General features: G+C 47.5%; 1 protein-coding gene across 1 annotated transcript in view; it reads right to left on the reverse strand.

Moving 5' to 3' along the window:
- Nucleotides 1-12,111, reverse strand: part of ADAM19 (ADAM metallopeptidase domain 19) — a 38,564-nt gene that overhangs the window by 22,325 nt on the left and 4,128 nt on the right. The window contains exon 4 of the mRNA XM_033006198.2: nt 440-518. Coding sequence (XP_032862089.2) covers nt 440-518 — 79 coding nt within the window. The remainder of the gene's footprint in view (nt 1-439; nt 519-12,111) is intronic.

Raw genomic sequence — 12,111 nt, forward strand, 5'->3', positions numbered from 1 at the left:
AGCCAAGGCCTATGTGAGATCAGTAGTTTATGGGATTTTTACTGAACAGGAGCCAGTTTACACAGGCTGGGTTTCCCAAAGGCTAAGAACGTCCTTAGCGTGGCATACCTGGTAGCAAAACTAAAAGCAAGAGGATGAGCAGCAGGAGGAATAAACAATTCCCCAGCACCCAGAGAGAGCAGAATGATGCTGGGGGCTGACCTGAGCTCTCATATCAGAGCTCGGGCAAAACAGCAGTATGTTTTCACCATTGCTGAGGGATGGAGATGCTCTCTTGTTGGAACCTTCCAGGTCAGAAAGTCGGACTGCCCACTTCTTCAGCCTAAAGCAGACCCGTGGCCTCAAAGAAAGGCTCTGGAGAAAGAGGCTCACACACTTCTCCAGGATCCCTGCCTGGCCTCCCCTGCACACCACGGGAAGGAAAGCACTCTGCACTCACCGTGTGGGTCAGAGAGGTGGTCTGGGCTTGTCCAGTCTGGCTGTAATGAGTCTCAGTGTAGCCTGGTGCAAAGAGGTTTCTGCAGATAGAGGGAAAGAAAAGGAAAAAAAAAAAAAGAAAGAAAGAAAAAAAATTACAAGAAGACCTTTTTTTAGACCTGGATTTCTGTTTCCTAGATGTGTTAGAAAATTGGCTAGGTGCAGCTCTTTCTGAAGTCAGTGTAAGTATTCCTGTTGCTGTGAACCGCCGTTGTGGACTTGGGGTGGTCACTGTTGGCTACCTGCAGTGCAAAACCAATTGCAATGCACAGAGAGGGCAAGCAGGAGACAGGTATTTGGGGGACACCAGCTGAGAGCTACACCATATCTCTGGACTCTGCTCTGGATGAGCACTTTCCTCCTGCGAGGCACTTGTTAACACGCTGTGCCCAGGGAGGCAGTGGCTAATGGCTTCCTGGTGGCACAGGAGCAACCGGAGCCCCTGAAGGACCCTGTGCAAAGCATGCTGTGGTGGCAGAGCATCAGAAGGCAGAAGTAGAGTTGACCTTGTCACATCCATCTATCTGCTGCTGCCCTGGCAGGAGCTGAGCACTTCTTCTCATGGAGCACACACAGTTCTGACAGGTTGCAGCATGTCAACTTCTTAAGCGGCATCACGGTGGGATGGCTCCTGTGTCTGGAGTGTTGGAATGGAAGGATATAGGCTCTCCCAGAAGGACAGGCAGGGGAGACATGGAGGAGGGGTCACTCTCTATGTCAGTGACCAGCTGGAGTGCCTGGAGCTCTGCTTGGAGATGGAGGAGGAGCTGACTGAGAGTTTCAGGATTAAAGGGATGGCAGGGGCAGGAGATGTTATAGTGGGGGTCTGCTACAGGCCACCCGACCAGGAAGACTGAGCGGATGAGGCCCTCTATAGACAGATAGAAGCAGCCTCACGTTCACAAGCCCTGGTCCTCATGGAGGACTTCAACCACTCTGGTATCTGTTGAAAGGACAACACTGTGAGGCATAAGCAATCCAGGAGGTTCCTGGAATGCACTGATGATAACTTCCTTCTTCAAGTGATAGAGGAGCCAATGAGGAGAGGTGCCATGCTGGACCTTGTTCTGATCAACAAGGAGGGGTTGGTGGGGAGTGTGAAGCTCAAGGGCAGCCTTGGCTGCAGTGACCATGAATTGGTGGAGTTCAAGATCCTTAGGACACCAAGGAGGGCGCACCAAGATCACTACCCTGGACTTCAGGAGAGCAGACTTTGGCCTCTTGAGGGATCTGCTTGGCAGAGTAGCATGGGATAAAGCCTTGGAGGGAAGAGGGCCCAAGAAAGCTGGTTAAGATCCAAGGATCACCTCCTCCAGGTCCAGGAGCAATGCATCCTGACAAAGAGGAAGTCAGGTGAGAACGTCAGGAGGCTGCATGGGTGAACAAGGAGATCCTGGACAAGCTCAAACACAAAAAGGAAGCCTACAGAGGGTGGAGGCAAGGACAGGGAGCCTACTGTCCAAGCAACCAGTGATCAGGTTAGGAATGCCAAAGCCCTGATAGCATTAAATCTGGCCAGGGACATGAAGAAAAGCTTCTATAGGTCTGTCACTGATAAAAGGAAAGTTAGGGAAAATGTGGGCCCTTTCCAGAAAGAAATGGGAGACCTGGCTACTTGGGATATGAAGGCTGAGGTACTCAATGACTTTTTTGCTTCAGTCTTCACTAGCAAGGGCTCCAGCCACACTGCCCAAGACACATAAGGCAAAGGCAGGGACTGGGAGAATAAAAAACCTCTCACTGTAGAAGATCAGGTTTGAGACCATGTAAGGAACTCAAAGATGCACAAGTCCATTGGACCTGATAAGATGCATCTGTGGGTACTGAGGGAACTGGCAGATGAAATGGGTAAGCTACTAACCATCATATTTGAGAAGTAGCAGCAGTCCAGCAAAGTTCCTGCTGACTAAAAAAGGGGAATCATAACCCCCATTTTTAAAAAGGGCAAAGAAGAAAACCTGGGGAACTACAGGCCAGTCAATCTCACTTCTGTGCCCAGAAAGGGCAGGGTTACAGAAGAACAACTGATGTCATCTACCTGAGCTTGTGCAAAGCACTTGATCCTTGTCTCTCAGTTGGAGAAACATGGATTTGATGGATGGACCACTCAGTGGATAAAGAAATGGCTGGATGGTCATACTTGAAGAGTTGCAGTCAAAGGCTCAATGTCCAAGTGGAGAGCTGTGATGAGTGGCGTTCCTCAGGGGTCAGTGTTGGGACCAGAGCTGTTTAACATCTTTGTTAGAGACATGGACAGTGGGACTGAGTGCACCCTCAGCAAGTTTGCCAACAACACCGAGCTGTGTAGTGCAGTGACACGCTGGAGGGAAGCAATGCCACCCAGAGGGACCTGGACATGGCTTGGGAACTGGGTCTGTGCAAACCTCATGGAGTTCAACAAGGCCAAGTACAAGCTTCAGCCCATGGGTTGAGGCAATCCCAAGCACAAATACAGGCTGAGTGATGAGTGGATGGACAGCAGCCCTGCAGAGAAGGACTTGGGGGGCATTAGTGGATGGAAAACTGGCTCTGAGCCAGCAGTGTGCACTTGCAGCCCAGAAAGCCAACTGTGTCCTGGGCTGCATCAAGAGAACTGTGGGCAGCAGGTCAAGGGAGGAGATTTTACCCCTCTGCTCCGCTCTGGGGAGACCCCCCTGCAGTGCTGGGTCCAGCTCGGGGGCCCCCAACAGCAGAAGGACACGGAGCTGCTCGAGCGGGGCCAGAGGAGGCCACGAAGATGCTGGGGGGGCTGGAGCAGCTCCCCTGGGAGACCAGGCTGAGAGAGCTGGGGGGGTTCAACCTGGAGAAGAGAAGGCTCCGGGGAGAACTTACAGCGGCCTCCCAGTGCTTAAAGGGGGCTATGGGGAAGGTGGGGAGGGACTCTTGATCAGGGGGTGTAGTGATCGGGCGAGGAGTAACAGTTTTAAACTGAAAGAAGGTAGATTTAGAATAGATAAAAGGAAGAAATTCTTTACTGCGAGGGTGGTGAGATACTGTCACAGGTTGCCCAGAGCAGCTGTGGCTGCCCCCTCCCTGGAAGGGTTCAAAGCCAGGTTGGATGGGGTCTAGTGGAAGATGGCCCTGCCCATTGCGGGGGGGTTGGAACTAAGTGTACTTCAAGGTCCCTTCCAACCCAAACCCTTCTACGATTCTAAAATAATAAAAGAGAGACTGTCACTGAGTGCCAAGATCCACTTCCAATTGCTACAATTGATCAACTGAATTTTTACATGAGAACTTAAAAAAACCCTGGAAACTCAACATCATCATCCTCCCTTAATGGGTGCAAGTCTCTCAGCAGAGTTTCCTTTACTGCTGCAAAGTCATGCCCCAAATGCCAGTGTACCAAGCACACCACAGGCCAGTTCAGGACACATCTGGGCACTGGAGTGAGTTCTTGGCTCAAATCCAGGCTCTCTCCAGTGCCCAGTCTGAGAACAATTATAAACCAATCTGCATCTACATTTCAACTTCTGCCCAGAAGCTGATTTCCATCTTTGTCCTAGGAAAATGCTGATTCCCCAATTTGAATTTGTTTGTGTCATCCTCACACAGACAATATTCTCCCTGTCTTCAGCCCTGGATCAGACCAAAAGTCTATAAAAGGCACTCCTGTGCACTGAATAGTAAGCGTTTTGATTTGGGTCCAGAGGAAACAGCCTTCCCCTTCTTTTTAAACATCTGCATTTGCTAAACAGTGATGTAAAAAAGTACAGTAAGTCAAAATCTGAGCCAAACCAAAAAGGTCATATCCTGTGTCCATCTCAGCAGCAGTAAAATGTAGGTCTAAACTGTATTTTAAAAACAATAGCCTCCCTTCCAAAAATTTAGAGAAGGATCACAGAACATGCCCCATCTGTGAAACACACTTCTGCAGCAACCCCCTGGTGCTGTCCAGCCACCAAAATGCCACACTGGCCATCCCACAAGGGTGGCACATGCATCCCGGGCAGTGAGATGCCACCAGCGCTGCAGCTGCAGTTCAGTCCTGCATCCCTGTTTAATGCATTTCATGCACGAGATTTTTGAACTATGACCTGCAAGAAAGAAAAAGCTTTCTTCTTTTCTTTGATTGATTTCTTTAGGCTGGATGAAGAAAACTGTATTAGAAGTAAACCCAAAGATTTTTCCATCTGTCTTGGTTTTTGATATGTGGCAGTCAGGTCTAACCTACCTTGAAAGCCTCTCTTTAAATAAGGGATTTGGTGCTTGTGCTATCTAATTAAATTAGGCCAGAGCAACAGGAAACGCAGCCTTTTATCAAAGTGTTTGAAAGTGCTTCTCCCATCTGGCATACAAAGGCTCAGACACCTGAAAAAGTAGTGATGGCTTTGTGTCAGACAAAACTGTGTGCTGGTGTTGTTTTTGATAGTATCTGATATCATGAATACAACAGCTTTTATCTACAGTTTCAAAGTTCACTGTGGCCCAGAAAAGCTCCTTTTGCTTCTTTCTGATGTGTTAATTCTCATCACTAGATTCTGTCAGTGATCAGAAGGTGAGATTGCTGTGTTCAGCTATCTCTGGTCTGTAAACTGAAGATAAACAGAAGCACCATCCCACAGAAGAAAACTCCCTTCATCTCCCTAACTGCAGCAGCTTGCTCAGCATGAGACTGCAAGAAACAAATGTTTAATCAACAGATTGCATTAACTCACAGGAAATTGCCTTAAGCAATGTGCTCTGGCAGGTAGCTGTTCTGTGTAACAGTCATCTTGAGAGGAGACAGTAAACCAGTGTGCATCTGCCCAGTGCTACTAAAGCCAGAATTAGACACCAGCCCATGGATTTCCAGTATCTGAGGCTTGCACAGTCAACTCATTTCATTCCCGAACAAGCACACTTATGTTTTCTTCCTGCTCCTTTATTCTTGGAAAGCATTCATTATGAATAGCTATTTTATCTCTCCTCCAGCACTGACCATAAAACTCACTGCTTTGACTCCTGCCCAGCCCCATGGAGCTGCCACCCAGTCCCAGCGCTGAGCTGGGCCACGTGGAGCATCAGAGCCCAGCACACCAAGTTTCAGGGCACAGGATGATGCTGCACAATATGCAGTGCATGCACATGTCTTCCTACCTGCAGACTCAGGTCCTTAGCCTCTTGCAGGGTAGATTAAGGAGCTGAGAGGTCTGCCTGAAATTTTAGGGATACTTAGGCTGCTACTGATCTGAAAGCATGCATCATCTGGCTGAGCAATGCCATGTGATGACTTTCAAGTCTCTTTCCTCCATTTGACTCCTATCCTACATTGCAGGGTCCCTGTGAAAAGTCCAGCTTCTTATCCTGAGCTTTAAACAGTCCTGTTTTGAAGACCCTTCCCTGCCTTAACACAGAGAGCCTTGGGGCTTTTGCAGCACTACTGAGAAGGGCTATCATAGTGTGTTGCATGGTGTGCAGTGGGGAGGGCAGTGGGGAAAGAGGAAAAACAACAGGACATCTTGCAACACCCTTGGGGTGCTATCTCACTTTGAGCCTGTGAAAGTTCATTCCCAGCCCAGCTCACTTCCTCAGCTAGCATCAAGCTTTTCACCAAACTGTAAATAAATAGAAAAGAAGCCTTTTTTCCATCTCAGAATGCATTGGAGTTATCAGCCAGTCTTGTCCCTCTTCTCCATGTGTACCAGTTGTTAGATAAACAGGAGAGACTAGTGAGACACCTGTACCCTAAAACTTTATCGGCCATCATTTCAGGATGGCATGACTGCCAGGCTGAATGGCTGATTCCAGGGGAGCTCAGCCCCACAAAGCACTGACAGTCCTGCTCCACCGTTTGCAGAAGAGCACAGAGCTCACCTCCTTGCTAGAGAAGGAATGCCTGGAAAAAACAGCACAATTTGATCCTCTCTCCTCTGTTCCATTATGTCTCAGTGAGTACCTCTCCAGCAGCTTGAGATGAAGCTGCAAAAGTTAAAATGCAAAATAACATAATTTAAAGGCTTCTGAGATCCAGTCAGGCAGCTGACAGATTGCCAGCACACATCATCTTCCTAAAAGGCAACATGGAGTCCCTCATTAGGGGAGTTATCAGCATGAAGAACTGATGAAGTCAGAGGAAAAGCTGGTTTTGGGTGGGAGCACTCTCCTTTGCTAAACCTCGATCACAGCTGCAGCCACGTGGGGCTGTTTGAGGCCAGGATAAGCTACACATGAGCACTCAGGATGTTCTAGAGGAGACCTCATACCTTTCCAGCAGTGACCAGCTTTCGGCAAGATCAGTTGTTCCCCAACACCCAGCTTAGCATGCAGCTCAGGGTTCAATAGCCTGTCTTGGCAGGATGTGCTCCCCAGAAAGCCTTGGGAGCCGGGTTAAATACAAGCGAGGAAGCCAAACGAAGGGAGAGTGGCTCGGTGCCATAATGTACAGATGGCTTGAGACTGTTTCTGCTGATGACCGATGTGGAGTGATCTTGGTCCCACTCCAGCCTGTCAATGATATCATTGTTTGAAACAAAACCCTCCTTTCCAGGCCACTGTGCTGCTCCCTGGAAGGGCCCTGCCGTGCAGAGCTGACATTATAGGGCAGCGTGGCTCTGTTTTGCCACATTGAGATGCCGTGCCAGGGAGATCACGTACTTCGCACGTGAGTGAATGGTATTCAGTGGGAGAGGCAGGCTGAGGGGATGGGGCAAAACTCAGCTTTCTTGGTGGGCAGCTGCCCTTGTAGCACTTGGGGACATCACAAAAGTGTGGCCTCAAGCTCATCCAGCCACCACAGAGGAGCAGAGAAGCAGCTGAGGGGAGAGGGGCTGCACAGCACACCAAAATGCTCCCCAAAATAGTAGGATGAAAGCTGGGGCCTTTCTCACATGACCATGTTCATTTGAGGGAGTGCACATTTCCCAGCTGCTCTGGACAACCTCGCTCCTATGTTCCTGCTAAGTGGGAGCACTTTTCTCTCTCCTGTGAAACATCACTTGTTAGCACAAGTCTCAGAGGGACTCAGAGCCCTCTGTCCCAGGGAACCACTGTGAACACACTCAGCTCCACCAGCCAGAGATCACCCGTGGGCACTGGGAGGGCCCCGTTGGCATGCTGGTGCTCTTGTTAATTAGAGAAAGAAGGATTTTTTTATAATTTGATCCCATGAGCAACTTTGTTTGGGTTCATTTTACAGAGGGGCTAGTCTACATGAACAGCTGCCAATTTAAAAACACCCATGAGTAGCTAAAAGACAGACGTTTTTTATTTCCTCCCCAAAACCAAAAGCTAAATGGTCCATGAAGATCTCATGAGAAACATTGATTCTTAATTCTTCAGTTGTGAGACCAAGAAAACTGAAGCCTGCAATCTCTTACATCTCTTCCCCTGTCCCTCTCCTCAAATCACAATAAATCTGTCCAGTCAGGCTGCCAGCATCTGGGGTGGAGGGAATTGACTCTCCCAATACAGTTTAGATGTCAGATTCCCATCTACAATTTGAGGTCCCCCCTCCATTGCCTCCCAACAGCATCCAAGTAGGCTAAGAAGGGGAATTTGACCCCTTAGCTCCCAGTCACTTAAATGTTCCCTAAAGTCAGAATTTATTATCAGAACTTAAGGTGACCCAGTCTTGACCACCACCAATACATGACTCATGAGAGCAAGAGCAGGCAGGCCTGCTTTCTCTATCAACCACTAGTGGGAAATCAGAGATTTCACCTCTCTAGAATCCTCCAGCCAAAACCTGGCACTTCATAAAATCACTGAAATCCAGATTTTTTATTTTTTTTTTTTTCTTGGTGAGTTTCATCCAAACAAAGACTGGAGCTCTTGAGATCCCTTCCTCAAGAGCCTTTGCTGATATTGTTTATTGTGTGAACAGCAGCCATTTGGAAAGAAAAAGTAGCTTCCCACCTATTGAGGTAGAACTAAACTTGCTATTTGTAACACCTGGGAAAATATCACAGGCAAAGGACTCTCCATCCCCTTTTGCCATCTGCATCATCTGTGACATTCACTGTGTAAATCATGCTACAGGACCCAAGCAAAATTTGTCACATAACCCCTTGGATTACTAATGGGAACTATAAAAGTTGACTGGAGAGGAAAAAGGAAATAAAACAAATGGGAAACTGGTTGATGGTGAGTCACAGAGCAGAAGATTTAAAGGTCTCCATTTCCTCATCCCTTCCTCCCTGCCCCATACAGAGAAATCACTGAATATCCCAAGGGAGTCAGGAGACTGAAAAGTGGCTATAGCTTTCCAGGTCCCAGCCTTGTTTTTCTGATGACTCCAAGAGACAGTAGAGCAGGATAAACTCAGTTTCCCTCCTTTACATAACCTTTATGCCCTCCCCATGCAGGAAGCCCATTAGACACTGATGATGTATAGCCCATCAGTGGAATAATCTCATATATCCTTCCTGCTCAGAGGTGGGCAACAACCGCCCCTCTTCCTCACTCAGTTGGTAGAAGAGGCCCTGGAAATGAGAAAAAGCAGGAAACGGTGAGATACAAATGGCATACAGATACTTTATTGCACTGCTGAGAGCACTGAGTGGGGCTGGAGTGCTTGTTGCCTACCCAGGTGGGGCCAGAAGAGACTGGAAATGACACGGCTCCCTATCAGATCCAGTTGCCTAAAAATAATTATTTGGATTGCTCCCAAGGTCAGATCAGATGGGCTCTAGGCTTTCTTTGCAGTGTCCTCGCCCAACTGCTGCCCATCTCCACTGGGGCTCTGCCACCAAGTGTCCCACGTCATTGTGGCTGCTGCAGGTGGGTGGCAGCCAAAAATACACAGCTGAAACACGCAGCCAAAACACGCAGCTCTGCCCAACACTGCCCATGGGATTCACCCGCAGGCAGGGACGTCCCCTGGAGAAGGTGACTTCTCCTGGAGAAGCCTCCACTGCCCCTTGCAACTGAATGAACCTTCCCAAGTCTGCTCTTCCCATGAGACACACAAAGAGGAAGAGGTGAAGAGAGAAGAAAGTCTTGTTGATATTTTTCCTGCACTCAGGTGAGAAGACAAATTCCGTGCAGGTTTCTGCTGTGCAAATATGAGCTTTCCTCTTCACTAGAAAGAAAAGGCTCACACCAGGCAGTGCTGCCACACACATTCAGAGCATCCCAGCATCCCCTCCCTGCTTGGCTCAAAGCTGCTTTTTATTAACAAATGCAAATGCCTTTTTAAAAAGTCACTTTTCATCCAAGGTTTGCAACCCTGATTCTTCCATTCCTAAGCCCCAGCCAAATTTAAAGCTGCTTTGCAGGCATCTCTCCATATATTTATTGTTTGTGCAGCTTTGAGCTTTTCAATCCTGCAGCTGCAGGACATGATTTTGAGTTATTTAAAACAAGCCTAAGTTGTTTGGGGGATATACTTTTATCGTTACTCAGAAATAATGTTAAATAGTGTTGTGAACTCTGCTTGGAACTACAGTGTGGTTCCGACTTCTTATCAAACTCCTGTACAGGAAATAATGCAATATTATGTTAACTGCTAATGCAATAATTGTTTTCATATATATATGAAGCCCAAACTCAGATATGTGCTGAGCTTATTACAAAATACAGAGTTGTGGACAGTTTTGAAGAAAGATTTGCAATCATTTCTGTGTTTCACCTCTGTGGATGAACACAATGTCCTTTTTGCATGGGATATGAAATCACAGGCTTTGTGTGCACGTTTCTTCTGCATATTGAAAACAGCATGTTTCAAAGCTAGTGGATCCCTACCAAAGCCATACAGAGTATGACTTTTTTCCCCTCACCCTCTTTCATAGCAAGCTCATATTCCCATCAGCTTTCTCTCTCTGTAAGGAGAGTGGTGAATGTGTAACAAGGCTGCCTAATCCACCGAGAACATCACTTACAACAGTTTCATTAGCTTGCTGTATCTCCTTTCTAGCTTTGGGGACCATTGGGTAAATCATATCCCAACCAGACCTGAATAATGCCAAACATTTCATGCTTTGTTGTGTGGTGGGAGTCTGGAATGTGGATATGAGAGTAAAATTGGAGCAAGGCAGGTGCATTTGCACCCCTGTGCTGAGCCCAGGGAGAGAAGGGGAACAGAGCACCAACCTCAGCAGCACAGCTGATTTCCAGAGGCTTCTCTAAACTGGATCAATTAGATGACCCAGAACTCTGGGGCTTATTTAATTTTAAAAACCCCACGTACCTTCCTTAAAGTTGCAGTTCTGTTACACCCACTTTCATGTGAACTCGAAACCAGGAGCAGCCAGGTTTCAGACAGCTTTGAAGGCACACTTCCCACTTGTGGGATTTCACCTTCTCTCCCACTGTCTGGGTGCCCAGCAAACCCTTCAGAGAAGTCCCTGATACCGTAACTACTCAGTATCCCAAACCTCAGCTAGAACCTCAGGCTCCCCTGTAAGATGAGCAGTAGCAGCAGTGAGCTCTTGGGTGCTGGGGAGCAACCCCAGGCTGGCAACCTGAGGAGCCAGGCTGGACTCTGCCTTGCTGTGCACTTCGACAGGGAGAAGCAGTTTGCCTTCATTTAGAAGTGCTCTATGGAAGCTGATAATTACAGCATCCACAGGGCCCCCAGGGATTTCATGTTTTTGTTTGCTTCATCATTTCTCTTTTAAATTTGAGTGTCTCTAAATTACTTCTGCACCTTCACAGGTCTCTGGAAAGAGATGGCTCTCCAGAGCCTCTCATCTAATCAAATTCAGACTTGCATTTTGGGATGCTATCATCACCTTTCTTGAACAAGGACTTGAGGCCTGGCAAGACTCCCGTGCAAAGTGATGCTACCTATGAATCACTTGCATTTTCCACAGAAAACAAAAATAAAAAACTCCAAACAACTTGCTGTATTTCATCAGTCCTAGTAAGGCGATTCATCCCGCTGTGGAAGCGTGTGCACACGCTTAAGCCTGTGTGTGTACATCTCAGTGAATGAAAACGCATTTCAGGAAACAAACACAATAGAAACCTTCTATTATTATAATATTGTTTACGAACACTAGCAGTGAGTTTGTCTGCACTGGAAATAACACAACACCACTCCTGCATGGCACCTGGAGGTTACATCATCATGCTGGGAGCACAAACGGATTAATTCAGCAAGGATCCTTGCTCTGGCCAGCTTCTATGGAAATAAATTCACCTTTGCATAGTGACTGCAGAATATGCAAGACCTGGTGGTCCTTCCACCAGGAAGGAGACCCCCAGCAGCATTAGCAGTTATATTGCTTCCAGGTTCAGTTCAGAGACTGGCATTGCTGACCACTGTCATCAGCAACAGCTATTTTTCCTGCATTAGACGGGACTAAGCAAGCAGTGCGTATGGTGCCTGGTCTCTTCTACCACTTCATTATTTTCCCATCTGAGGGATGCCAAAACACACAGAATTTATAGCTGTTTCTGTTTAGTTCTACACAGGTGCATGACTGCCTGGGAAACATGTCCAGCTTTTGCAACACCGAAACTCCTAGTAGCTTATGTGGCCTATTACAGAAAACACCTCATAGGATGTTCTCGCCTTTCATGAGCCATCAGATTCCAGTCTTTACTGCAGACAGTGCCAAGAAAAATCTGGTTTTCCTCCAAAACGCCCTGGATATAATTTAGGTTTATACACTGCCATCAGAACTAATAAGATCTTCTGACACTTCACTTTTTCAGGAGGAAAGCTGAGCCCCCAAGCTCCGTGGTTGGGATGCCCATAAAATACATTTA

The sequence above is a fragment of the Tyto alba genome, unplaced genomic scaffold (assembly GCF_018691265.1).
Source record: "Tyto alba isolate M040663 unplaced genomic scaffold, T.alba_DEE_v4.0 Super-Scaffold_17, whole genome shotgun sequence".
Lineage (NCBI taxonomy): Eukaryota > Metazoa > Chordata > Aves > Strigiformes > Tytonidae > Tyto > Tyto alba.